We start from the raw sequence: 27,377 nt of genomic DNA, 5'->3' as shown, positions 1-27,377 counted from the left end.
ATCGAACATTACCGCTACCAAGACTGAAGTTTGACACCAGCGATGCCTCACACCCCATGGGAGTACTCGATTACTAACCCCGTTGTTGAGTAGTGATCAACTCCACCACATCTCCTCACGCTGAACGAACACATTGGCATCACCCGTTCATGTTTGAGTTCCACTCCGCCATCCCTGACCCTATCTGTTCATGTTAAGTTGCACCATCATCCCAGCCTAACCTCTTGAAAGCATACCACTTTGCCACTTCACACTATTTCGTTGTTACTAGACACCAGCACTTCACAGAGTGAAGACAGTCACGACCCGTGATCTTAGTTTATACTCCACCATGCATATCTCTGCAGAAGGAAAAAACCATCGCCATGCCTATCATACATCAATCGACACCACACGACCTCCTGAAAATGAGCTACCAACACCACCACCATGTCAAACAGCGACAGCAAACTAAATACGACGAATGACTAGGTTAGGTGACGCTATTAGTACTATCATAGGTACAGGAGGATGCCCATATTAACTTATATCTAAGCATTATGCTGATTAGGTTTCCCATCAGTCGTCCGCGCACCATGATTTCCCGCATGAGTGTTTACCCCGATACAGGTTGAGTCGCGGCGACATTGTTGCTAGCTTGGCGGCGTCGACGGCTCGGTAGTCTCCTGCCCGCCCGGTAGAGGGCACCACCGTCGCACGAACCATTTTTCAAATATCTTTGCCCTAGTTGTTGACTTTTCATATATATTCCTCGATCTCTTTGATAACCTAAAGTCGTTGCTAACTAGTCACCTCAAGTATTTATATTCTGTATCATATTTCAGCAGATTAAGTTAGTTTTAACTAGTTCAGCTGAAGCAAGAAACCGTTAAAGGCTAAATTTTCAAACCCGCTTGACCCGGGATGTGGGCGTGGCCTGGGTGGAGCCAGAGCGGCTAACCCGGGGGTTGTGGGCGTGGCCTGGGCGGAAATTATTAACGGTCGCATTTCCGTTCCAGTGTTCTCTCGATGTGGTCGCAGGCTGCGCGGGAGTGGGTCAGGTTAGTACAATGGCTATCCTAGGGTAGATAGGAGGAAGTGTCTCGTGCCATAGTGACGCATTCCATTAGGTAGGAGTGATAATGTTCATGTAAGTTATGTAGATATTTGTTCGTGTTTCCAACTCGCTGAATAGATGAATAAAAAAGTCGGGACGTAGCGGGAAATCACCACCGCCATGTCTTGTGGTTAGCAGTTCATCCCTTCCTTAAATTCTCTCCGAGCCTTACGAATTCTAGTTAACGAGTTTATACGTTCGTTTTATTCTCTAACTTGGACCCAGACCCAGGTATTCATAAGGATGGTTTCGTTGATGGCGTTGTTAATCAACGCGAGCGCGTTTATTCTTCAGGGGTTATAAAGTAGAAGGCGAATTGCAACTCGAACACAGCGAGATCTTAGCATTACCGTTTAGCATAATTTGTGCACTCGAGCCATCACCCATAACGTTAATCATCTTCCATAACGTTGAACATCCGTTCACCATACGTTAAACTTGAATTTCCTGTGCCATTCGTTCAACATTCCCCGTCCTTTAATCACCTTTTGTGAATCTCGTTCCACCTCAAGTTTAACACCTTACGTTAAGCTCCATATTACCCATCCACTTCTCGTTTAGCACCACCACACACATCTCTATCACATTAAACGCCTTACTCATGCACATCTCGTTAAACACCACACTGTTCATCTCTTGTTAAACCCCAGTTTACTTATCCTTATTACGTTAATCGGCGCCATCACCGAACAAGTGAACGGTTACACTCGCCCACCCCCCCCCAACCACCACACGCTCTCAATATCTTTGCAGCAGTAGTTGCGATCCTTCTACGTTATCATCACTACCACAAAATGAGGCATCAAACTCGTGCTAAAAACCACTTGACACTAATTTCCATTAGATGAAACATGACAACGCTGTTAAAACGCCACCTTACCCAGCTGCTTTATGTTGCTCATCACCCCCATCATTCTATTTTGATTCGCTCTATATTTACTCACGACTGCATCTAACTTGCATTAAGCACCCGCCATTACAGTCGTCCACTCCACTCGTCTCATTTCATGTCGAACAGCCGCCATTCCTAGTTCCCGTTCCATTTGAACGCTCCAAATCCAGCGTTCCATCGTTAAACAGTCACGTGCGCTCTTGGACCACACGCGTTTTCTGTTTTCACTCTTGCTTGCCACACGTTAAGCACTCCCGTCTCCTACATCCACCAACCATTAAACGCCACAGCCATCGACATCCACCTGATTAGGCTAATACCACGACCGCCTTCTTTCATCTTAATATTAACCACCATTGCCACTCACGTCTTTCTCTCTCATTTTCATCCCACCATTTCATTTGTCTCGGGTTAAACGCATCCAAACACTTCTAGCATCTCGTTGCATCGTTTACCCAGAAAGGAAATCCACCACCTGATCCAGTTCACGTTCAGCCATCACTACCTTCTGTATGATTAGGTATTATCGCTATCTCGTCCACATAACCGTATTATCCGTCATTTTCCTCCATATCACGTTAAACACCACCACCACCCCATCATCGTGCACGTCGTTAAGCATCACCCCCACCCCATCTTCGTGCACGTCGTTAAGCATCACCGCCATCCCATCATCGTGCACGTCGTTAAGCACCACCATCATCCCATCTTCGTGCACGTCGTTAAGCATCACAACCACCCCATCTTCGTGCACGTCGTTAAGCATCACCGCCATCCCATCGTGCACTTCGTTAAGCATCACCCCCACCCCATTATCGTGCACGTCGTTAAGCAACACCACCATCCCATCTTCGTGCACGTCGTTAAGCATCACCGCCATCCCATCTACGTGCACGTCGTTAAGCATCACTACCACCCCATCATCGTGCACGTCGTTAAGCATCACCCCCACCCCATCATCGTGCACGTCGTTAAGCACCACCACCATCCCATCTACGTGCACGTCGTTAAGCATCACTACCACCCCATCTTCGTGCACGTCGTTCAGCATCACCCCCACCCCATTTTCGTGCACGTCGTTAAGCATCACCACCATCCCATCATCGTGCACGTCGTTAAGCATCACCACCATCCCATCATCGTGCACGTCGTTAAGCATCACCACCCCTTCATCGTGTACGTCGTTAAGCACCACCACCCCATCTCCGTGCACGTCGTTAAGCATAATCATATATCGGATTGAGGTCAGATGCCAACTGACTGGAAACTAGCAAATGTTGCTCATTTATAGAAAAAAGGAGACAAAAAGTGTGCCTTGAACTACCGCCCAATTAGTCTTACGTCAGTGTTAAGTAAAATTATGGGGGGAAAAAAAATGATACTAGATAAAATTGTCACGTTTCTAGAACACGAAATTATATCGGTCAACCAACACGATTCCCGCTCTAGCAGATCCTGGTGTAGTATATTTAGATTTCCAAAAGGCTTTCGATGAAATACCTCACAAGAGACTTTTTACATAAACTCGAGCACACTGAATCGGTGAAGAACTCTTACGTGTATCAGGGATTGGCTTACCGGAAGAAAGCAGTGTGTAGTATTAAACGATGAAGCCTCAGATTGGCTAGATGTAACGAGCGGTGTGCCACAGGGGTCGGTCCTGGGCCCAATTATTTTCATGATATACATAAATGACCTAGAACTCAGTCTCCTATCTAAGATCTCGAAATTTGCTGACGATACTAAACTAAGGTAGAGCTGTAAACAGGCGGGACTGCGAAATGATTCAGAGAGATCTTACTAGCAGAGTGGCCAGACAGATAGCAAAGTGATGTACTTTGGAGGCAAGACTCCACCTCGCGCTGACCATAACCATCAGTTTCATTAGATTCACAAAAAAGTCATCTACATCACGTTCAACGTCACTGACGTTTTACGCCATCGCAACCGACATTCACCTCGCGTTAAACGTCATCATTATCGTACTCGTCACTTTGAACATTTACTCTAGAGCATCCACATCGCGTTAAACGTATCCTCCGAATCGTCGCCATTCTTGGAAGACTGCTACTATACTCTCATGCATTTTTGAGTCAAATTTTGCCGTCATCACGTCCATCGACCGCACGTATACGGCGATCGTCACACATACACTTCTTGGTCTGTGGAAATAACTTGCCGGTTGTATGGACTCTTGCCTGCTTTGTCTGCAGATGATGCTGAAGTCATGAGAGAGCGAAAAGCGAGGAGGACTACTTCAGCTTACAGTGGGATCTAAAACTCTTTAAAGTTTGCTTCATGATTTATGAGTCATCCTAAGTAGAGGTAAATGAAGAAGAATGGGAAAGAATGAAGGGTTTTAGTACGACTGTTATCCAGTAGGAAATACGCTTCAGGGTTCTGTAGGTTCTATTTATGAACAGGGCTTGGGAGTTGACGTCGTCCCTAACATGACGTCGGAGTCCATATAACGAGAATAGTCGAAAGTTTCTGTAGTCAAATATCAAAGTAGCTTTCAAGTGTGTGGATAAGGAGATATTTAGCAAACTGTTTATATCCTGGTTTAGTATCGTCAGCAAATTTGGAGTTCTTAGATGTGAGACTGAGTTCTAGGTCATTAATGTATATCATGAAAATAATTAGGCCTAGGACCGACCCCTGTAGCACACCGCTCGTTACGTCTAGCCAATCTGAGGCTTCGTCGTTTCATGCTACACGCTGCTCTCTTTCGATAAACCAGTCTCTGATACACGTAGGGCCAAAACTAGAATATGCTTCTTAGGTTTGGTCACCGTACCTCAAGGAGCACAAGGAGCTCATAGAGAAGGTTCAGAGGAGGGCAAGGAAGATGTTACCAGAATTAGAGAGGTGAATTACAGAGAAAGGCTAAAGCCTTTAAATTTGACCGTCTTGGAGGAGAGAAGAGTGAATGGTAACCTGATCACAACCTTTTGAGATTTTAAGAGATTAATGACGTGGAGATCTATCAGTTCCTCGAGAGGTGTAAGTGGACATAACATGAGATTAAGAAACTTGTTGAAGGTGTGTAGAAATACTTATATAGTATGAGTAGTGGATGAATGGAATAGAATGACTTGGGGACATTATCAAACACATGAATGTGAGATGCATGGTAAGAGAATGTTTAGGAGAGAGGGCGCCGTGAATGTAAAACTCCCTTCCCGTACGGTAAAGATAATATCCCAGTCTCATTAAACGCCATTATCATCATCAACCCCATATCCTTAGTTACACATTGCAGTCATCTATATTCACTTTCCTGACGTCAGATACCCGTCATTACCACCATACCATCCGCAACATTACAGATACCACGACATGTCCCATCATCGTGCAAGAAAGTCTCAACTCACATCCAGTTTCACCAGTGATCATGAGATCCTTGCCTTAGCATCCGCCTTCATTACTCTTAAGCATGACCTCCTGTCCTGACCCGTGTGGTGGCGATCACCAACACCTTCATTTACCTCGACCTTCTCATCACAAAAGGCTTAGGGTTGCTGGCATACATACCGTGATCGGTTGTAATTCGTTTTCTTTCATGCCTGACCCTGTAAGTAACCTGGTTGTAAATCATTTTCTCTTTAACTCTGTGACCTATGTAAATGTACAATCCTCCTGTAAACCTTTTTACCTTTTTTGTAGTACAGGTGAAACTGTTGTTGTTACATTCATAATGTATGTGACGCCTAATGGTGCGGCTGTCTCGTTATATCGTTTCAAGTATTGTCATTATCCGCAGTTCTGCTCCAACGACCCAGACACCTTCGTGGACGCCTGCCGGCTAGCCGCCCCGTACTGCGACGCCGTCGACCTCAACCTGGGGTGCCCGCAGGCCATCGCTCGCAGAGGACACTATGGCGCCTTCCTGCAGGACGAGTGGGACCTAGTGCGCACCATGAGTAAGTAGTATTAGCCTGGTGTTCATATGGATGAGTGAATTATTGAGCAATTAAGAGTGCGTGTGTATCGAACCGTCCGTGACCCCATATTAGCCATGAATAAGAGGACCAGTTTGAACCACATCGGAATGAGTACCATTAATAAATGAATGCAGGACGTTGGTAACTTGCATAGCGTTAACCATGAGGAAGGGTTCCGTTAAGCATACGTGGTGTGGATAATGTGTTTGTGAATACAGTAAGGGGCCGAGTATATGCTCTACGTAATGCTATGCTCATTATGGGGCATCGTGGGGTCACTGTCGGTTAACGGCCGGTGAAGTATCGGTAACATCTTTGTGAAGGCTATGAGTAAGTGACCTGTTGCCTGTAATGAGTAAATGGGATATGAATCTCATTACTCAAAAGTAAGTGGCCTGGTCTGCTTATGAACTTCTGAAAAGGGATGAACTAGTTTGAGACGGGTAAACGCCATTAGTATATTATTGCTTGATTATTTGACTTTTAGGCCTGTCAGCTGCTAGGATCATTAAGGCTGTCAATGTCAAGTTGAAAAATCTTAAACACCTCAACTTGCTGAAGATAATTCTAAGCCACATACTTGCTGAAGATAGTTCTAAGCCACATGCTTTCACCATATGGCCTCTGACAACAAGTGAATAGGGTTGTACATAACTCTTTTGCTGACCATTGTTGCGTTACGTTCTATACGTCACACAGCGAATGAATGGCTTGGTGTGGAATCGATGACTAGCTGATACGTTGACCATAACTATGATGGCTGAGATTCTGTATGTGACTTGTATGGATCGGGACCATGATGGACAACTGACCAATCAGAGGCAGGCTTGGGCTCTGCTCTCCTGGCTTGAAGGGTGAGGAACCGAATAGCTTCGAAATAACTTGGGATGTTGAGTGTAAATATCTTAGATGAACGTTACGCTTGTGGTAATATAACGTTTTACATTGTTAGGTCGCGCTAAGGATTTCGTGTGTTTTTTTTATTCCTTGTGCTGCCAAAGCCGCCGGCATATGATTGACCAGAGATTTAATTAATTCATATTTTGTTGACACGGTTGTAGACCTGAATATATGAATATGTAATCGTCGTGGTACAAGAATAAGTGATTTGTGTGACGTGTGAGCAAGTGACGTGACAGGCCATAGATATGTAAACTGGTGACATGATGTGGACCTTGGCGTATGTGACTAGTGTGGACTGTTATGGTATGAGCTGCTTTGTGCCATTAATCTCTGACGTTGTGTAGGAGAATATGTTCGGAAATTTGATGTATTGCGTCGCCCACTGCAGGCTGTGAATGGGTCGGTTTCTAACGCGAGGAGACACTGCGTAGGGTATGCGTGACACAGTCTCTTCCATTAGTTATCTTCTGTGAAGGTTATCCTGTACGCATCTTGATCTGAATGACCCCTATGTAGAGGGTTAGACTCAGTGATAACTTTGAACGAACTGGTGCTCATAGTGAGTAAGTGGCAAGGTTTGGATCATGACCTGGTGTTTACCTGGCATGACCTGGTGTGTACCTGGAATGACCTGGTGTGGACCTGAAATGCGAAGTGTCTGAGTTTTGACTCTGAATCGAAGTCATATGAATTTGTATGACCTGGAACCAAAATTATACTGGTTGTGGTCTGTGGTATCCAGCGGTGGACTAGTATTAAGTGCCCACAAGCATGAAAGTGTAAGTGATTAGGTGCGGATGGCACATGATATGGTATACATCGTGACTCGGTAACCAAATGTAGACCGCTCACCATCACTGGGGCACCGAGCGTTCTTAGAGAGTGGTAAAAGCTGGAACTGTTGATAGATGGATAATTATGAATAGAAGACCATGAATATTTTCTTTGATGTGGACCATAAGTAGCTTGATGTAACACACACACACACACACACATGACCCACAAGTATTCCTTAGTATCTGCCTGATACAGACACGGGTGAGTTGTGATGTCTGTTTCTTTCTGTCTTTGGCTAAGTTTAAGAGCTCTTAACCTACACATGTTTTTTAGATGAAGACGACGACTTGTCCCCTTTTTTTCTCTTAAAGTCTGGACAACTGAATGTAACAAAAACTTCTTTTCTTTTTGATTTCTCTCTTCCCCATTCTCTCTCACCGAGGACTGGCCTCGATAAGGACGCTTGTGCGTGGCTAAAATCATACTCCTCAGAAAACGAGGTTTATATGTATATATATATATATATATATATATATATATATATATATATATATATATATATATATAATGTATGTATGTATGTGTATGATATGAGATTTTGAAAGCTCAAGGGAAGACTAGTACACATAAAGATTATGATCGATGGTGCTTGGAGTGTGGGTAGAGACATGATGAAGGTCCATTAAAGAGTAGGTAACATATGGTGTGAATTGTGGGTCAATGATTTTGTTCAGAGTTGATAACCAGGGATGTGTACAATCTGGGTGTAGGCGGCGAGTGAGAAGCGTGAATTGCACTTCTGTACTCACGTGGTCACTATGCTGAGCATATGACATACTCTATCACGTGCATGTGAGGCAGCGTTGACTGGAATGGAACATGAACCTTGTCGTCGTCCTATCCTGCTGGGGTATGTGATATCCAGCCACCTCTGGGTCTCGAGTGGGGAACGTGTGGTAAAACTTGTGAAAGAGCATCCTAGACCGGAACGGCTCCCTCCCACCGACCTTTAAATTCCAAGGACGTGGCCGTCGAAACTGAAGGTCTTTCGTGTTTAACATTTTGTGTGGAGTCTGTGTGGCGTTTCTTTTACTGCCCAACCTGGATGTAGGATGTTCGAAAGTGGAAAAAAATATAAACTTTATTTTTTCATTCTTGTCCCTTACCATGAATGTCTGTCGCTCTGCACTTTGAAGGCAATTCCACTTAACGCAAGCTATGTACGGCGAGTGTAACGTATGTGTGTCTGTACCTGTTATGTGTAATGAGCAATGTGAGAATGTAAGATCGATATATCATTACCGTGTATCGTCATCACGCTGTACAATCTACAACATTTTGACGTTTTTCTTACTTGAAGGTTCTGTTTCATAGAATAACACTCCCGTTCGTCTCTTGTTTCACTTCTGACTCAAAGGCATATCATTGTATACGTCAACTGGGCTCTACGTATTGAAATTGTTCTCCCCTTTGATTAATATTCCGTTTTCCCGTCAGGTTCTAACACGCAGAGAAGGCTGTAAGTGGTGTCAGCTTCCGTAAATATTTTGGAAAGCAAATTCTCTCTCTTGTTCAGGCAAAATTCTACCTGCCAGACGCACACTGCTGACTTTGAAAGAAATCTTTGACACTAAAACTCGGGTCAGCAGAACATAAAACTCGAGAGTACGTAAATCATTTTAAGGTAAGCCTCTGTTAACGGAAGCGAGGATGAATAACTTAGTAGTACTTAATTATTCCTTTGTTTAATTGTTGAGGAAATATGACGTTCCAATGATATTTAACAGATGAGGTCAGTGGTTTCATATTAATGGCGCACTCAGGCTTACAGTGTCTTTGCGGCCAAACAAAACAAAGAAAGATTCTAATTAATTACACACGGCAGCTGTAACAAAGGACGCGGTGTGGAATTTAATCGAGCTCATGAAATTGTAGTCACAGGCACGTGGATGTACGTGCGCTGACTTCCTTGTAGCTATCATCATCGTTGGAGAAAAATATAGGAGTGGGTTCGAGATACAAGAGGATCAGTAACTCGCTTCCTCGAACAGTCAAAGCTTTGGTACACTCCTCCCTCATTCGCCTTCTCCTTCCTCTCAGTAACGTAACCTTACCTGTAAGAGTCACGTCTGCGAACACTATCGCAGCCTTAATCAGTTTCGTCAGTATTTTTCTCTTGTACTTTTCCCCCCCCCTCCCACCTGAAGCACGCTGCTCATGTCACCATTCTTTACAACCAGCTTTGCAATAGGCTGGATATCTTTATCACTTCTTACTTTTTTTTTTTTTTTTTTTTTTTTTTTCAATCAGTGCACAATATCATCCCCTTGAGGTTCCTCTTCAGCCAGTTCCTCTTGCGAACGCCAAATACGACATTTTAGCAAAGGTCACGTAGACTAGTTAGTGATTTTTTGATCATCGCTACATTGCTCTTCATTCTGGGGTAAAAGAAAGAAATCGGCATGAAAGGCATGCATCTGTTCTCTTGCTTTTGACTGCCGATTACGTCCATGATTGGACGCATAGTCTGGGATTGTGCAAGCCACCGGCCAGCTGTGTCGAGCGCAGAAACATCCCACGCGTTCAACCGTACGTACCTCTCATTCTTCGGACGTGGTACGCGCTGCATTACCGAATAGATTTTCACCATAATTTTATTTTTTCCAGTTTATCCTAATTCGCCCAGGCCTCGGGGTTGCATATGGGGTTTTCGCTAGGGTTTTTGAAACTCGCTCCCGGTAGATACTTCGCCATGGCTGTGTGTTGCCTAATGTATAGTGTCTACCCCTGACCGACCGACCGTTCCCTCTAGCAGTAGTCGTCGGCGGAGCGATTTGCTAGTCCTGTCAACAGCGGTGTTCGTCAGGCTTCTAACCCATCGCTTAACTCCTCACTCCACGAAGTTGTCTTTCTAGTTCTGACCGTATCCACTCCTATATTGATGATTCCACTATACACAGTACAAGCATATTGAGACGAGTGGACTAGAAACAATTTTTTTTTTTTTTTTTTTTTTTTCAGCGTGTGGCTGTATTCTGAGCGCCAGGTTTTGTGTGGTTTGCAACTTCGTTGTTTGCATTTGACGGTCGAGATGGGTAGGCAGGTGAGGCGCAGTTTAATTTGCTTATGACCTTTGCAGTGATGTTTGTGGTGTGGGGAGTAAATGTCACGTGTGTGTGTGTGTCGTGTGTGCTACCCAGTATTGTTGTTCTCTGGAGTTGAAGTAGTTGACCTGTTCGGGTTATGGGAGGGTGCAATATATGGATTCGTGTCTTTGAAAGGGTTGACAGTGTGACACTGGCTTTATGTAAGGATGCGGATATTTCGGATTAGATGTTGTTCAAACTGTGTGATGTAGTTCAGCATGTAGCTTGACCAATGTCATGGTTTTATCTAGGATTGTAACGTCGTCTGGTCATCACTCGTTTGCCGTAATCTCTAGGAGGTAACGGGAGGCCACGTACGAGGACACTGAACAGGGTTGGAGAAAGAACTGCTGCTTCGGGAACTCCGTGGTAGAATCCGAGGCTTTTCGAGGTACAACTCGAGTGCGGCGATCAGCTGCGAAGTTTCTGAACCACTTCTTTGTCATTTTTGTGGAGGATGGCGTCGAGTACCTAATGCGTGAGGGTGAATCAGTAGACGGTCGAATGCTTTGTTCATATCTATTTCTGATGCTTCTGATGTGGTGCAAAATGTGGGTTGTGGTTGGTTGTTGCCATCCAAGATGTGTGATGTCCGCGTGCAGGATGGTTGTAGTGTGGTTGCGTTTCGTGCCATGTTGTGTGGGGAGGAGACCAATATTGTGGGTGACTGTATTATAGATCAGTTTGTAGAGGAGTTTGTACATCGATGACGGTAGTAATAAAAGGAAGTGGAGGTTGTTAACTTAATGGGTTTCAGAATGGGCTACTGTGTTCGTAGGTTTCCATATATATATTGGAAAGGATCTCAATTTTGCGCGTGATCAAGATATTCCTATGGATATTTTCCCCGTGGACTCATAGGAATATATTTTTTTTTTTTTTTTTTTTTTTATACTTTGTCGCTGTCTCCCGCGTTTGCGAGGTAGCGCGAGGAAACTATATATATAATATATAGTTAGGATTCAATACTGGAAACTGCAAATAAGTATCACAAAAATGATTTAACGATAAGTTGTATAACTTCTAAATGCTGCGAACTCTGGGGTAAGATTATTAATTTGAATTTACAAGATAATGTTCTTAGAGTTACAGTACCTTTTCTTGTACTGCGCTTATTGAAGCTTATGAGGTCGAACATGAACGCCTATATATCTTGTGCGTAGGTATGTTTCACAACGCTGGCAGTACACGGTGTCTCCCTTGCTGAGTCGTCTTTTGTGACGTAAAGCCACTCGTACCTGTCGCCCTAATTACGTAATTACCGACGGCCAAGAAAAAAAAAAAATCTTCCATAATCACGCGACGATAATTGCGCTCGTAGTCTTGGGCAGGACCGGCAGCGGAGTAAAGCCGCCCTAGTCAATTATGGTCAGAGTAAAGTAGTTACGTCACTCGGGGTTCTTGACCGACATTCCTTCACCGTGTTGTCAGCCATAGTGTGATATCCGAGACGATTATCCCATTTAGATACTGTTCACAAACGCCGGTGTCCTAAGGCTGCAGCACAGGTTCTGTTCACCTCTTCAACGCCTACAGAAGACACTGTTGGACGCCGTTATTATTTCCTTATCATCAAACTCTCGCACCAGATCTTTAGTGTAGGGTCGTGGGATACACACAGTAAGTGTTGACACTTTCGAATTGTGACTACCTCTCTTCGGAGGATTCTGTGATAGACGGTCTGCTCGAGACTGTAAGGTACTGAGTATGCATGAGTGGATACACGTACAACCATACGACACTTGTTGCCTCGTCTGCCTGCTTCCCATGAGTTCGTAAAGCATAAGTGTTTACTCGATGTTGACCGGAACACTCTCTCCAAACTTGGCGGTGATATTAGGTGCTGTATGAACGGAGGGATCAACAGTAGAGTGGGTGTGGAAACTGAAAGAATTTGATGAAAATTCTCGTCACAGAGGAAGAGCTTGTGATAAACCAGATTCAATCTGTTCTCAGAACCCGGGTACGTACGAGAATGGGAGGTATCGTAGCGAAATTATCCGTTATCGTGACTACTGTGTGGGCTTCTGATAAGACCTGTGGATATCCGTATCCACCTACCATTAGGCTTCTGGTAGTGTCCACGGATAATTGTAGGCGTTGCAACGTTTATATCCGGGGGTCGGAAGTGATGATGTAACACTTCACAATGCGGATCGAACGTTAGTAGGAGTATTGTAATTATGTTCAAGGCCATGTAACAAACTGCGAATCATACTTTCCCACTTCACCTTGCACCTTCTTTACATTTTTTTTTCCATTCTCCTTTTTTATATATATATATATTTTTTCATTTTCGTCTTCCGTGGTTAAAAGCCACACTTCATTGAGAAATATATTTTCTAATTCAATACAACTTCTACTTTGCCCTTCCTTATAATGAACGCCGGAAAGATCTCAAGCAAACTGGTCAAGAAATGGGCGTTGATGTAGCATTTGATCGTAGCAACTCGGTAAAGTGTTGGCAGGGAACTAACCTACAGGTGATAAGAGAGACAGGTGTTTATGTGTTTGTGGGAGAAAATGGAAGAAAAATTAGTAAACGAATTCATGAACACACGAGAGCAGAGAATGGTAATTGCTATATGATGTATTTGTACATGCTGTTTGACCATATTATTGCTTTCAACAATTGTAACATTTTTATGATTACGTAAGACGCAAAATTGTCGAATCCAGTCTCGTTAGTTCTCTTCGTGATTTGAATGTATCCATGGGCCATTTTTCCTCTTAAAGTTTTGTGTAATAACCTTAAGAAATGTGTAAAGTCGCCAAGATATACAGGAAGAGTTGGTGAGGTCACTTAATCCCTGGGTGACAGGGCGAGGAGACAGGTTAGGTCAGGTAACGGATGATGGATCAGGGGAAGATATCTCCTGTGTGTATATATATATATATATATATATATATATATATATATATATATATATATACAGTCTTTTTACCTACTTCATTTACGCACCTTTGTTCGTACGACATTCGGACAAGGGACCTGGTATATATTGGGCTTGGAGCACCTCTCCTTGCTCCTCCCGTGCAAATTTCATCTCCACGTGAAGTCATTGTAAATCTAATTCGTGAGGAATCCGTTTTCTGTTCATTGAAAATGTGGTAACTTTCCTTCTTCTTCTGATGATGATGATGATAGGTCTCGCTGATCAGTGGTAAAGAGGGAAAATAATCTCTTAAACACATACTGTCTATTCTCCCTCCTATTCTTTCCCCCGATTAGAGTTTACTTTTGGACGACTGCAACATTCCTTTATATCGTGATTCATCTTAAGTAATCCATTTCGCTTGCTGTGTCTTTTGGTAAAGTACTGAAAGCATTCCTCTCCTTGGACACAAAGACGGCATATGTATATATATATATATATATATATATATATATATAATATATATATATATATATGGCATGGATAGCAACACATTGTTTTGTAGCATTGTGGCTCTGAATTTGCACTTATGTTTAATCGGTCTTTCACCATTGCCTCTGTACTAAAACTCTTCTCATAGCTTTGAAACATGGCAAGCTACAGCCCAATTTAGAGAAGGGTAACCATCCTAATTCTTAAAACAATCGTGTTATTGCTGTATGATTAATTCGATCTAGATTTGATGTAAATCCTTTGTACTTCATCTAAAGACTGCCATGTTGTTTTTATCCATTTTTTGATGTGTGTGTTAACTTAAAAATCGTTTTTCCTTGGTACAGTTGAGCGAGCATCGACGGAGGTGGACGTGGCCATCACAGCCAAGATCAGGGTGTTCGAGGACATATCACGGACTGTGGAGTACGCCAAGATGCTGGAGCAGGCAGGGGCCTCCATGCTGACGGTGCACGGACGTACCAGGGATCAGAGAGGCCCGCTCACCGGCCTCGCCTCCTGGCCACACATCAAGGCTGTCAAGTAGGTTCCGCCTCCCACACGTTACTTAATGGTTGTACCTTGTTACTCGTACACTTGACAATAAGTGTGAAAGTAAAGTGTTCCTGGTAAGGGTGGTATTGTCGGCTTTACTTGTAGTGGGTTGTGGGTACGCCACTCTCTCACAGTTACACTTCATAATGTTAGCATCTTCTATAGTGTGGACAGCGTTACTTCATAATGTTACATCTATAGTGTGGACAGTGTAACTTGCACTGCCCCGTTCGTATTGTGAACCTATCGGTCAATACTATATTTTGCAGTTTTACGGAATCGTAGAGTGAGATTCACATAGACGTAGGGGTTCATATCGTCATTATTTCATTGTCACCCAGCAGACTGTCATATCTTCGTAGCTGTTACGTACCGTATTTTGCTATAACCACTGTGGCATATCTGTGCCATATATGATCTCACGAGCATTTTTTTTTTAATTTTATGGGGTACTGTGTCACTTGTCCCACTGCATAATAATGTCATATCTATAGTGTTAGTGTCAGTTTGTGCCATACTTGTAACTCGTTGCGTGTCACACCAGCTTTGTAGCATCGGGAGGGGAGAGGGGTGTTACTCCAGCCTTGTAACATCGGGGGGGGGGGGGTCGTCACACGAGCCTTGTAACATCGGGAGGGGGGTGGGGGGGTCGTCACACCAGCTTTGTAACATCGGGAGGGGGGTGGGGGGGGTCGTCACACCAGCCTTGTAACATCGGGAGGGGGGGGGGTCGTCACACCAGCCTTGTGGCTGTGTTCCGCACGCAGACTGTCATGGGTTGCATCTGTGCCGTCGCCTTGTATGCTCCACCTACTCTTTCTCAGTGTACCACCATTATGGCTCCCAACTATAGACTCACATGGTTATGAAAACACACCGTCGGGTCTGCTCCTCCAGTGTTGGGAAAAGGGAGCATTGGATCAGTTCAGTACGCTTTCTTACCGAAGATGTTAATGATCTTTTTAACGCGAAGCAATGATCTTGGCCGTCGAGGTAAAAAGCCAAGTTCGATATGCAGAAATGAGAGGGCCCTCCGGTGAATCATGAAGATAACCAGAGGAGACAAGAGTAGAAATGAAAAGGTTAGAAGAAATATCGGAATGAAAAGTACCTCTTATTTCATCTGGTAGGGTTTGGCCACGTCTGAAGAATGGAAGAACACATGTACCTCGCATGTTGTTACTAGTAGCAGCTTGAGAGAAGACCACTTGAGTGAACAAGCAGCTAATTGTGTTGAAAAGATTAAAGAATTTCTAACAACAAGAGGCTAGGAGATCCCCAGAAGGGATGACTGATGATGAAACCTTGAATGAGAGGCGTAGGTGGAAACTCAGTGGTAAGGAGTAGGTGGAAACCTTCAGTAGTCGGTGTTGGTGGAAACGTTCGGTGGTAAACGTAGGTTGAAACCCTTTGTGGTAGGCTTAGACGAAACGAGGAGGCTTACAGTGGAAGTTTACATGAGGAAGACCAGACAATAGGATGCCTGATGGGCCCACGAGTGGGTTATCCGGTGAAAAAATAAAGTTTAACTTGACAATAAAGAAAATGTAATTCCGATCAGCAGTTTTTTAAGCTATCACCGACTCCTTGCTGCTGCACATTATCCTTCTTGTGTCCCCGTTACCGCTGTCGTTTATACAGTTTATTTCTGGCGTTTTTCTCAGAGTAGTAAGGTGTAGGTGGAAGCAGACAATGGTAGGCATCGGTAGAAACTTTCAGTGGTAAGGTGTAGGTGGAAACCCTCATTGATAGTTATAAGTGGAAACTTTCAGTGTTAGGGTTAGGTAGAGACCTGTGATGGTAATCGTACGTGGAAACCCTCATTTGTAGGCATGGCTAGAAAGCCTTCTGCACGGACAGATGTAAACCCATTGGGTGAATAGTGGCGATCCTAAGCAACGCTTTTGAGTCCATTGCTGAAACGCAGTGTTGGTTATGTTGCCGAATAGTCGGCAGTAGTGGATCGAGCGTTATTTTGCCAACTACGGTATTATCTATGTTTATTTTCCCTTACGCCACTTATGGGGTTATGTTTAGGATGGCCATGGTGGAGTGGCGGAACCTCCTGCTGGCGGTTAGGTAAGGTTGATCGATTTGACTATTTAACTCAGGACTTTTTGCCTCGGTGCGAGTTTTCCTGGTGAATCCACAGGTGCAGTTAATGCAAGTGAGATTAATTCTTCGCTCGGTAGCACTAATTATTCTGTGAATTTCGATATTTGCCCAAAAAAAAAAAATTTTAGTAGTAAAAGTTCATGAATCGCGTAATACGTACAAGTAAAGAACAGTGAACTGGTAGGTGCTGACGAGTCGACAAAATCACCACAGTGTAACGTAGGTGAGATACGTAACGCTGCCCATTAACTTGGGTTACCACCAACTGAACTCACATTATTCTCCCTGCTACCAGTAATAACCACACACACACACACACACACACACACACACACACACACACACACACACACACAGAGCAAGCGAGCCAAACTACTAGCCATGCCATTAGGGGGCACCTGTACGTATATTGATGGGGTCCACGAGTGTAAAACTCCGTCCTCGTCCAGTACAAATAGCGAGTTGGAGTTGGGTAATGACACAATCATGAGATCATCTGTTCTCTTGAATAGATTTAGTTTATACGAAGACGATACCGTACCCTTATTAGGCAATTAGGGAAGACTGAAGTGGTGATTAATCCTTACTCCGTTCAATTAATGTAGACGGGAGAGGGGTATATTGTACAATGCAGCAAATTCATGTGAATTATATCACGGGAAGATGAGGGTGGAGGAATCCAGTACAACGCCACTAGAAACCAATTTAGCCTGGCTGATGGAGGTAATGTGTCACGCACCTGAGTATTCATTCGTCCTGTGTTATACCTTAGATGGAGAGATACGTAACCGTGAAGCATACACGTAACGTGATACCTTACTTATAAAGTCACTGCAGTGAGGGATATAGACGAAGATACACAAGACTTCACATGTTTTCCGTGGGGCCACAGCGCCAGGCCGTGTATCTATTATCATCTGGTGGACGACACATCTGACCTGAGATTAACTGGGTTAAGCTCGTAGTTCACGGTGGAGAGGACTTGGCATGAAGCATGCACACTCAAGGGACGTAGAAATTTGTCAGTGAAAGTACTGTAAAGATGAATTTCGTGGATGGAAGCACTTTGCCTCTCATTATGACACTGTACATAACGATGTGTGAAGGTGGGGACATGGGCGTCTCCAGGTCCTAGCAAGAACCCCCACCACCACTACCACCACCCTCGACTGATACCTGTCTTCTTAGCCTCTCAAGGTAGTCACCTACAAGTAAGCTTCGCCAACAAATTAAGGAACGAGAATCTTCAGAACGAAGGCTACTTCAGGGAAACACTCTGGTTCACTTATACAGAAGACTACAAGATTACATTGGAAAGAGGAGTTTATTGAGGCACAGAGAAGAGAAAGGAACAGGATGTTATTTGGATCATTCCGTGTATTTACCCAGTGATACAGAGCAAATGATAAAATGTGTTAATACAAAACGGAGGATGTATTGTTACAGTGACTCTGGGATTAGACGATAGATCTTACAAAGAACATGTCCGTCGAGAAATTTATTTTTTTAAGGTTTGAGCTCTGATATATCATCTATGCGCAAACAAAGCATTACAGACTGTCCTTTGAGCTCGGTTTTGTTCGTGGACGTAAACATACAAATGTAGTATTGGTAACACAGGGGAAGAGTTATTCATTCACTCAAACAGTAAGGACAGTCGCTTGGAGAAACGCTAAGAGACTGCGCACTGGTCTTGACCCAGAGGTCTTATATACTTGATTCCCGTTTCGTGCATTAGTGAGATGGCACCAGGAGCACACGAAGAAAGGAGGCATTCGCTCATATCCATTCTCTAGCTGTCATGTGTAATGCAGCGAAACCGCTTCTCTTTTACCTCCGGACGCTTCACATTGTTGTCCTCTTGTTTTTTTTCCGGTATTTCTCTAGCTGATATATTTTTGTTATTGGTGTTCCCCAAGGTTCTGTTTTATCACTCCATCCTCTTCCATTTTATCAGCGACCTGCAGTGTTGAACAAATAAGTTTCCATTATTATTTTTTTTTTTTTCGTTTCATTTCCTGCTCGAGTTACGTCTCGTCTCGTCTGTTTCCTTCTTTAAATCTTGGTTTTGGCAGGGCTTCCTCCACAGGAGGAAACGTAGACCAATTGATTTTGCTGCTTCAATATTTCTCACTTCCAAAGTTCTTCGTCACTTTCTCATCCAACAGACCTAGAGCCCTGTGCGTCGACGCAGTGAATGTACTTATAACTTTGTGAATATCACACTACATAGACAGCCAAGTCTGTGTTTAGCATCTGGAGATCCCCAGGCGATGCAGTACTAGACAATCCATTACGTTTCATATTTGCAGCGTAGTCACAGAGCCGAGGCTGGTTTAGGGTGGGACGTTTGAGCTCGATTCCTTTTCCTGCACCGGTCTGGTTATTGGCTGGTGATGTGGGATTTAGGCCCATCAACTGCCAGGGTCATTCAGGTCATGAACGTCACGTTACATCCATCATCTGAAAACTCCTGAACACCTTCGTTTCAAGGATAACTCTTAAGACCACATACACTCTTACCTCTGCATGTGGTTTTGCCGGCCAGTTTTGGGGCTCGTTTAGCTTTTTATTATATACCTTGTGAGATAACTACCACCTGTCCAATAACAAAGACTTCCACTATTCTTCCCTTTCTGTCTCTCCATTTCCCACATTTTTTTTTTTTTTTTTTTTTTCCTTTCAAGGTCTATTGGTATGTGTTAAGACGGTGATCATAACTCGTAAGTAATAGGAACAACGTTCTTGGTAAGCTGCATTCGAGGGTAATGAAGGGATAAGCCTTCCCGAGGAAGTCAAAAATTGGTGTCAGTTCTTATCAAAATGTGAGCAAAACTTGGTTACTTGGAGCATGTGGAACTGTTTTCGTTTGAGTACGTTGGTTTAGGACCAGCTCCAGGTCAGCTGATTAGTGTCTCCCAGCTCTCAACATACTTTGGCACTTGGATTTACTCGTCCGAACGGGGATACACCACTCCTCAGGTGGCATGTGACGGGAATTTCGAACGTCGTCCTCATGAGTAAATCCCTTGATAGACTACACTTCCTCCTCCTCCAACTCCCCTTTCTCAGATGCTCCTCCAACTTCTCTTTCTCAGCAGCTTCTCCTCCTCCTCTTCCTCAGTTCCTCTTCCTCCTGAGCAACAAGGTTAGGAAAGTTAGACGAGTTATCGCATTTGAGTCTTGGGTTTACCCCTCCTCACCTCCTACTGTATACATTGACCCTTGAATATACACTGATAGGGATCAGTTAACTCGTCTGGAGCCACAAATTAGAGGTTTCATGCACACAAAGCTCTCCCGTCGTGCGTCTCTGCACAACGGGTTACCCGTGGCAATCTCCTGCATACGAAATACCGTCTTGCAGTTTCGACGTTGTCACTAAGATATGCAGCATAACACTCCTCACTGGCCAAAGTAAACAAGCAAAAGAGACATGTGATTGGGGACTCTGAGCTTTGAGTTAGGTAACCTGCAAATATAACCAAAGACAATTACTAATTTGATAACTTGTACTAGAAGTGATCTTATAATTACTAATTTGATAACTTGTAATAGAAGTGATCTTATTTCTTCTTGAGTGACTATCTTGTTTTGGCGTTTCAGACTCGAGCCATGATCTTTCATCGTGATTAACTTACCCTGTATGTGAGGAAAGACTACTCTCTATCGGTGTGAAAGCTTGTAACTTTTTGGCCATTGTTTCTGTTCGCTGGAGTCCTGTAGACTTCCAATACTTCATTTAAAAGATTTTTGGATATTTTGAATTTTTGTTGTCATCAAGGAGGATCTACATGTATAAAGTCATATAATTTGCATCGATCTTTCGTCATATAACTTTTTTTGTGTGTAGTTATTTCATGTCCTCAGTATAACACTAGTGTAACACTTCCAAAGACTGTCTTGGGTATTTTGATAATCTCTGGAAGTGAGATGTGCCACATGCTCGAGATGTGGTCCTCGTGAGTGACTGGTCATTATGACATTTGATGTTTTGTAATTAGATGTTCTTGCATTTGATCCTAACACTCTTCTGTTGAGTGGTAGCCATACTTTTTTGAGATTTTTTTATTGTTCGTGATAATGGCTCTCATGATCTTTTTCTTCTTGAACCATCCTACCATCGCTATACGAACTATCCTGTATCCGAATTTCTTACTGTATCTGTAAAATGTAGGACTAAACATGTTTTGTGAAGGTTTAGTTTCATTTTCAACTTTTTGTACGATGTACAGATCGTTGAAATGATTTTGGATACTTATAGTCATTCTCAGATATTATCTTAGTTCTGTTTTTGTGACGTCAGCAAGTTCAGATAAATCTGGTAATTAGACGTGGACCACATTGCAACAACCACGTGATACACCACTCAGTTACCCCTCACTAACTGGGACGTTGGATACAACACGTAGTTTCCTATCTGTGTCATTTTTTATTTTAGCTATAAGCACCATGAAATACCATTACTATGAACATCTGTTAACGTAACTTTTCATATGAAACTTTATTAAAGATCTTTTTAGAGTCTGATTAGATTACAGTACATGCTGATTAGATACAGTACATGCTCATTTTGTACCAGAGTCGCTTTCTATTTCAAAATATCTTCATCAGGTTATCAAGACGAGATCTGTAGTAACAGAAGGTGTGTATCGACTACCTGCCGTTACTCGCGTCACTGTCAAGCAGTTTGTTTGCATATCCTTAATAACATTTCCCAGAATTTGCACGAGTTGTCGATGTGCGAAACGAGTCAGACGATATAATCGAGCGAGCGTTTCTGACGGCCTTTCGTCCTCAGACACTTTACCCCCCTGATAACGATGCGTTAAATGGTTTAAGCAAAGGAAAAAGTTTCATCTTTTGCCGTATTCAAACCTTGAGATAACACGTCACTTGCGTCAGTCGACAGTTTTCAGATTGAAGGATGATTTGTGATCTTTATCTTGCTTTCTCTTAACACCCGCTGATCTTTCTCAGTGTCGGAGGATGAGTTGTGTTCCAAGCGCAAGTCAGGTGTCCTACCCTGTGTGTGTAGAACTGAATTATTCACTGCTTAATGAAGGACCTCCAGTTTTCATGAGTTGGTTTAATTGTGGGTTTTACATTTATTTTTTTGGTCGCTATTTATATCTGTATGTAAATTTCCTCTGGGATAGTTTTGAAAAGAAAAAAGTGTTTTCCTTAATTTCGCTCAAATTATTTTTGTCCACTTGCTACACTTTCTTTAAAGGTTATCATAAAAACACAGTGGTCCTTTGGAGTGTCTGAAGGCTTTAACCTTTTGTACAACTTACTAGAGTTTCTTATACAAATTTGTTTTGTGTTCCGCTTGTCCTAGGTTCTCTTTTGGGTTGTATTTTATTTCTGTTTCTGGATAACGTCTTTGAATTTCAGCCATGTGTCTTCATCTGTTATTTTCAATACTTTCATCCAGTTAGCTCTGGTTAAGATCACGTAGCAATTTTTTTTTTCTTAGCTAACATTTTCACAGGTTCTGTGACCCGTATTTTCATCTAAATTATATATGGAACTTATGGCTAGGGTGATGAGATTGTTTAGTTCCCAGTACATCACGTGTTTCGCATGCTGGACCAAATCTTTGGTAATAGTTCATGAGTCTTAGTGTAGTATATCCTTCGGTTGGTTGATTTACAGTTCAATAAAAGAGGCAGTCTTAACGTAGCCAGTGTGCCTGCCTCCCTGATGTCCTTGTGGGGTTAGCCATTGACGGAGTGGGTTATTAAGATAATTGATAAACTGTCCCTCTGTATTAGCTAATTACTCACAACAGATAATCTGATTCCACGTTTTCTTTTTGTTTCGGAAATATTTGTACCACAGGCCGCTGTGTGGCACTCCTGATTCTATTATTTCATTATTTACAATGTCATTATCGAGGGTGAAATTATTCGTGTTTTGTAGTAAGTTGTAGGTATGTTCAGGTGCTTTTTTTTTTTTTTCCCGTATAGTTGAACATTTTGCCTGTTTTTTGTAGCCCATCCATATCCAGATATTATCCCATAACATCTTACCCACCGCGAGGACGTGTTTTATTTCGGTTATGTGAGTATATAGTTTATCCAGTATGTACACGGGAATGTGTGTGATCAGATCACCAGTTTTGAACAATATTTCCAGCGTGTACATCCACCAAACTTGATCATAATTTGTGCCCCGTTGTACCGTACTAGCCAAAGGCCATGTGAGTTTTTCGTACCACTTTGCGTCCGTGTTCTGTCATCAGTTGTCCATGCATTAACTTTTCACACGAGTGTCATATGAAGCTACTGGGTCAGACCTGTCAGGGGTAGCCCTTGGGTGGTTCCTCTTTTTTTTTTCTTTTTTTTTTATCCATTGTCCCAGACTACCATCTAGAATGGTCGCTTGTAGTGGAGATACAGTGGCTTTCAAAAAGCCAAAGCTTCATCATTTTAAGGTAGAAGTGGCTCAGATTTGAAATGTAGCAACATGAGTGAATTGTTTATCGTAAATATATCCGCCAGTTGTACAAAGTGAACCAGTTAATAAGCCAGGTAATCGGTACAGGAGAGTGACTCGGTTTTTTTACGTAATCCTTTGTATCGTATCTTCGGCTGTGGTCTGTCTGACCCAGGTCGAGGGTTATCACACACGTCTGATTTAAGAGATCCTGATATTATGGCCCGACTTTATATGACTTTTATATCGATCGTAAGAATTCTTGCTTGGCTGTTATTGTCAGCCTCCAGTTTGACCTGTTCTTTCAGTAGATATTACTCGAATACCATATATCGTTTGTGCTTTATTTTGCCAAAGGAGGCTGCAGGAGTGTCATTTAAGTGTGGTTCACTCTAAGCAGTTGGGGTGATTTCATAAGAGCCTGCGTCATGTCGGGGCTCTTAAGATGCATCAAGCCGGCGTAATACCATGCTATCCATCAGGGAGGGTGTGCAATACTGTCGTAATACCTTGCTACCCTTGTGCTGGAGGATAGCTCTTACGTCATGCATCTCAGCCTCCATTGCTCTCTGACTGATAACCTTCTCTGAGAGACCAGTTCTTCCAGTTATACAGTCCTGCGTTCTGTTAAGCCTACTTGTATTGCCGTGGACAGTCGTTGTGTGTTCCTTCACTCGGCAGAAAACACAAAAGCGCTGCTTAACCTTTACCACCTCGCGTGAATCAGCAATACGCAGCCTAGGTCGAAGGACCACCCCAATGGCACGAGACAACAGCTGATCACCTGACGCTGTCATGTGTGTGGTAACGGATACCACGAGGGTTAGAGCCGTACCCCTGCGGTATGCCACCTTAATGGGAGATACCTTAGGCACTGACTAGGCTGCTAGGTTAACCCTCTGACGCAAGATGGTTGGGGGATGACTGTATCGTATAGTGGGAGTTACCAGGTGTCATCTCGATGGTCCCAAAACGTTCTCCATATTATCTTTTTACACACCGAGCAGGGGCCGCGCTTCCTGGCTAAGTTTTCTTTCCATGCGGGCAGACTTCCATACCTCACGTATACAGTGGTCGTTTACAAGACATGTTTACAATTAGTGTGTGTGAATTACAGGGAGAAGGTTTTACACGCTTGGGTTCCCAGCGAGGTGTTCAAGGGAGGTTCTGTGATATTATTCCTTAGCTCTTTATCTAGATTAGAACTGTGGCCAGTTGGCAGGACTCTCTGACTCTCTCTCTCTCTCTCTCTCTCTCTCTCTCTCTCTCTCTCTCTCTCTCTCTCTCTCTCTCTCTCTCTCTCTCTCTCCTATCTCGAACCGTGACACATTATGTAACACTTTTAGCTGCCAGACAAGAGCTCGTCACCAAATGGATGAGAAGGCACGTGTGGGCCAGCAACCTGATAATGTATTGAGTGCTCGAGTCACTTAGGGCCTGGCTGGCATCACGCTGGGTGACTCGCTGTCGTTGTCGGTGTTGGTAGGGGAGGTCCTTGTGTGTGTGTGTGTGTGTACGAGTTGTGTCTTGGGGTGTGTGTGTGTGGCCTGACTGCAAATGATTCGAGTACTCGTGGTAGTGATGTATAACGTGATATATATATATATATATATATATATATATATATATATATATATATATATATATATATATATATATATATATATGTATATATATATTTTTTTTTTTTTTTTTTTTTTTTTTTTATACTTTGTCGCTGTCTCCCGCGTCTGCGAGGTAGCGCAAGGAAACAGACGAAAGAAATGCCCCCCCCCCCCATACACATGTACATACACATGTCCACACACGCAAATATACATACCTACACAGCTTTCCATGGTCCACCCCAGACGCCTCACATGCCTTGATTCACTCCACTGACAGCACGTCAACCCCTGTATACCACATCGCTCCAATTCACTCTATTCCTTGCCCTCCTTACACCCTCCTGCATGTTCAGGCCCCGATCGCACAAAATCTTTTTCACTCCATCTTTCCACCTCCAATTTGGTCTCCATCTTCTCCTCGTTCCCTCCACCTCCGACACACATATCCTCTTGGTCAATCTTTCCTCACTCATTCTCTCCATGTGCCCAAACCATTTCAAAACACCCTCTTCTGCTCTCTCAACCACGCTCTTTTTATTTCCACACATCTCTCTTACCCTTACGTTACTTACTCGATCAAACCACCTCACACCACACATTGTCCTCAAACATCTCATTTCCAGCACATCCATCCTCCTGCGCACAACTCTATCCATAGCCCACGCCTCGCAACCATACAACATTGTTGGAACCACTATTCCTTCAAACATACCCATTTTTGCTTTGCGAGATAATGTTCTCGACTTCCACACATTTTTCAAGGCTCCCAAAATTTTCGCCCCCTCCCCCACCCTATGATCCACTTCCGCTTCCATGGTTCCATCCGCTGACAGATCCACTCCCAGATATCTAAAACACTTCACTTCCTCCAGTTTTTCTCCATTCAAACTTACCTCCCAATTGACTTGACCCTCAACCCTACTGTACCTAATAACCTTGCTCTTATTCACATTTACTCTTAACTTTCTTATATATATATATATATATATATATATATATATATATATATATATATATATATATATATATATATATTATCCCTGGGGATAGGGGATTAAGAATACTTCCCACGTATTCCCTGCGTGTCGTAGAAGGCGACTAAAAGGGGAGGGAGCGGGGGGCTGGAAATCCTCCCCTCTCGGGTTTTTTTTTTTTTTTTTTTTTTTTTTTTTTTTTTTTTCAAAAGAAGGAACAGAGAATTGGGCCAGGTGAGGGTATTCCCTCAAAGGCCCAGTCCTCTGTTCTTAACGCTACCTCGCTAATGCGGGAAATGGCGAATAGTTTGAAAGAAAGATATATATATATATATATATATATATATATATATATATATAAACCTCCAGAGATGGACTCCGTCTGTCATTGGCAACCGTGATGGGTACACCAGTCGCTTCCTCCCTCACGATGAATCAGACAGAATTACGTCATCACAGCTGAGCACGTCCTCCGCCTCACCTCTTCTGTAATTTTATACTCTTAGAATCATCACTAATTGTACCAAGTGCACCAGCGCAGGGCAGTCAGCTTTTAAAAAACCTCTGCCTAAAATCTGGAATGATGTAGACATGGAAATAGTTTTGAAATAACTGAAGGAGATGGTACCAATTTACATTGAGATGTGTTCCTACTTTCGTTAGAATGTCTCTTACATCGTCGTAGTATACCTTTGTTGGTCTTACGGAAGGACTTGTTGAGTTCATTAATGCAAGTTAGAAAAGTAGTGTTATGTACCTACATATGACATGTATACAGTATATCGTTTCGTAGAATCTTATCACTGATACATTAGAAATGCTTTATATGTGTGACGCTCTATACATAGAAGGGACAGTCTAGCTCATATTGTACCTACGAGTATACATTTATATCCATTTCCATAAGACGTTTCTTTGTCAGACGACACCAGGAAGGTTGGCTGCCCAGCTGTGGTGTATGTACTTGATACGTATAGTGAAGTTTGTAGAGCAGAAGGTTGTTATTATTAGCACTGGCTGGGTGAAGGGGCTCCGCCGTCTAACGATATGATGACGCACGTCCGCCAGATGTATTGGGTATTGGTGGCAACCCACGTACATCCTGGCCACATCAGCTGGCTGGCTCCTCCCGAGTTTTGCCCGAGTTATCCACGTTTTCTCCTTCCTGTACGAGAGTTGTCGTTTTCCTTGGTTTGTTTCCCATTTTCTTTCCCAGAGTGCGCAAACACTACACGTTAAGGTTTGCTCTCTTGGTCTCCACTGACACATCTGAGGTAATCCAGCCCTAAAGAATGCAGAACTGAAATTGCTTCGCTATCACCGTGCTCGTTCCAATTATGGGGTGGGTTGGGATCATAAATTTGATGGGAAACTTGACAATACCAAAGGACAGAAATGGAAAGTAACCAGTTCATCAAACGTGAAGAGAGAGAGACTGTACATTCTCATTGTACAAAAGTCAGTACAGTATTGAAGCTTTCTGTTATTCTGAGGCAGGATGTTGTCAGCGTTAACAGGGATAACAATGAGGATGTTGCGTAATGCTGAGAGGACATCTG

General features: G+C 43.1%; 1 protein-coding gene across 2 annotated transcripts in view; it reads left to right on the top strand.

The window, feature by feature from the left end:
* The window catches only part of Dus1 (Dihydrouridine synthase 1), a 581,018-nt gene that overhangs the window by 488,418 nt on the left and 65,223 nt on the right, over positions 1 to 27,377 (top strand). For both annotated transcript variants that reach the window (XM_071695632.1, XM_071695640.1), the window contains exons 4-5: positions 5,752 to 5,911; positions 14,474 to 14,669. In XM_071695632.1, the coding sequence (XP_071551733.1) occupies positions 5,752 to 5,911; positions 14,474 to 14,669 (356 nt within the window). The remainder of the gene's footprint in view (positions 1 to 5,751; positions 5,912 to 14,473; positions 14,670 to 27,377) is intronic.

This window comes from Panulirus ornatus, chromosome 4 (genome assembly GCF_036320965.1).
Source record: "Panulirus ornatus isolate Po-2019 chromosome 4, ASM3632096v1, whole genome shotgun sequence".
Classification (NCBI taxonomy): Eukaryota; Metazoa; Arthropoda; class Malacostraca; order Decapoda; family Palinuridae; genus Panulirus; species Panulirus ornatus.
This window is presented reverse-complemented; position numbering and strand designations above follow the sequence as displayed.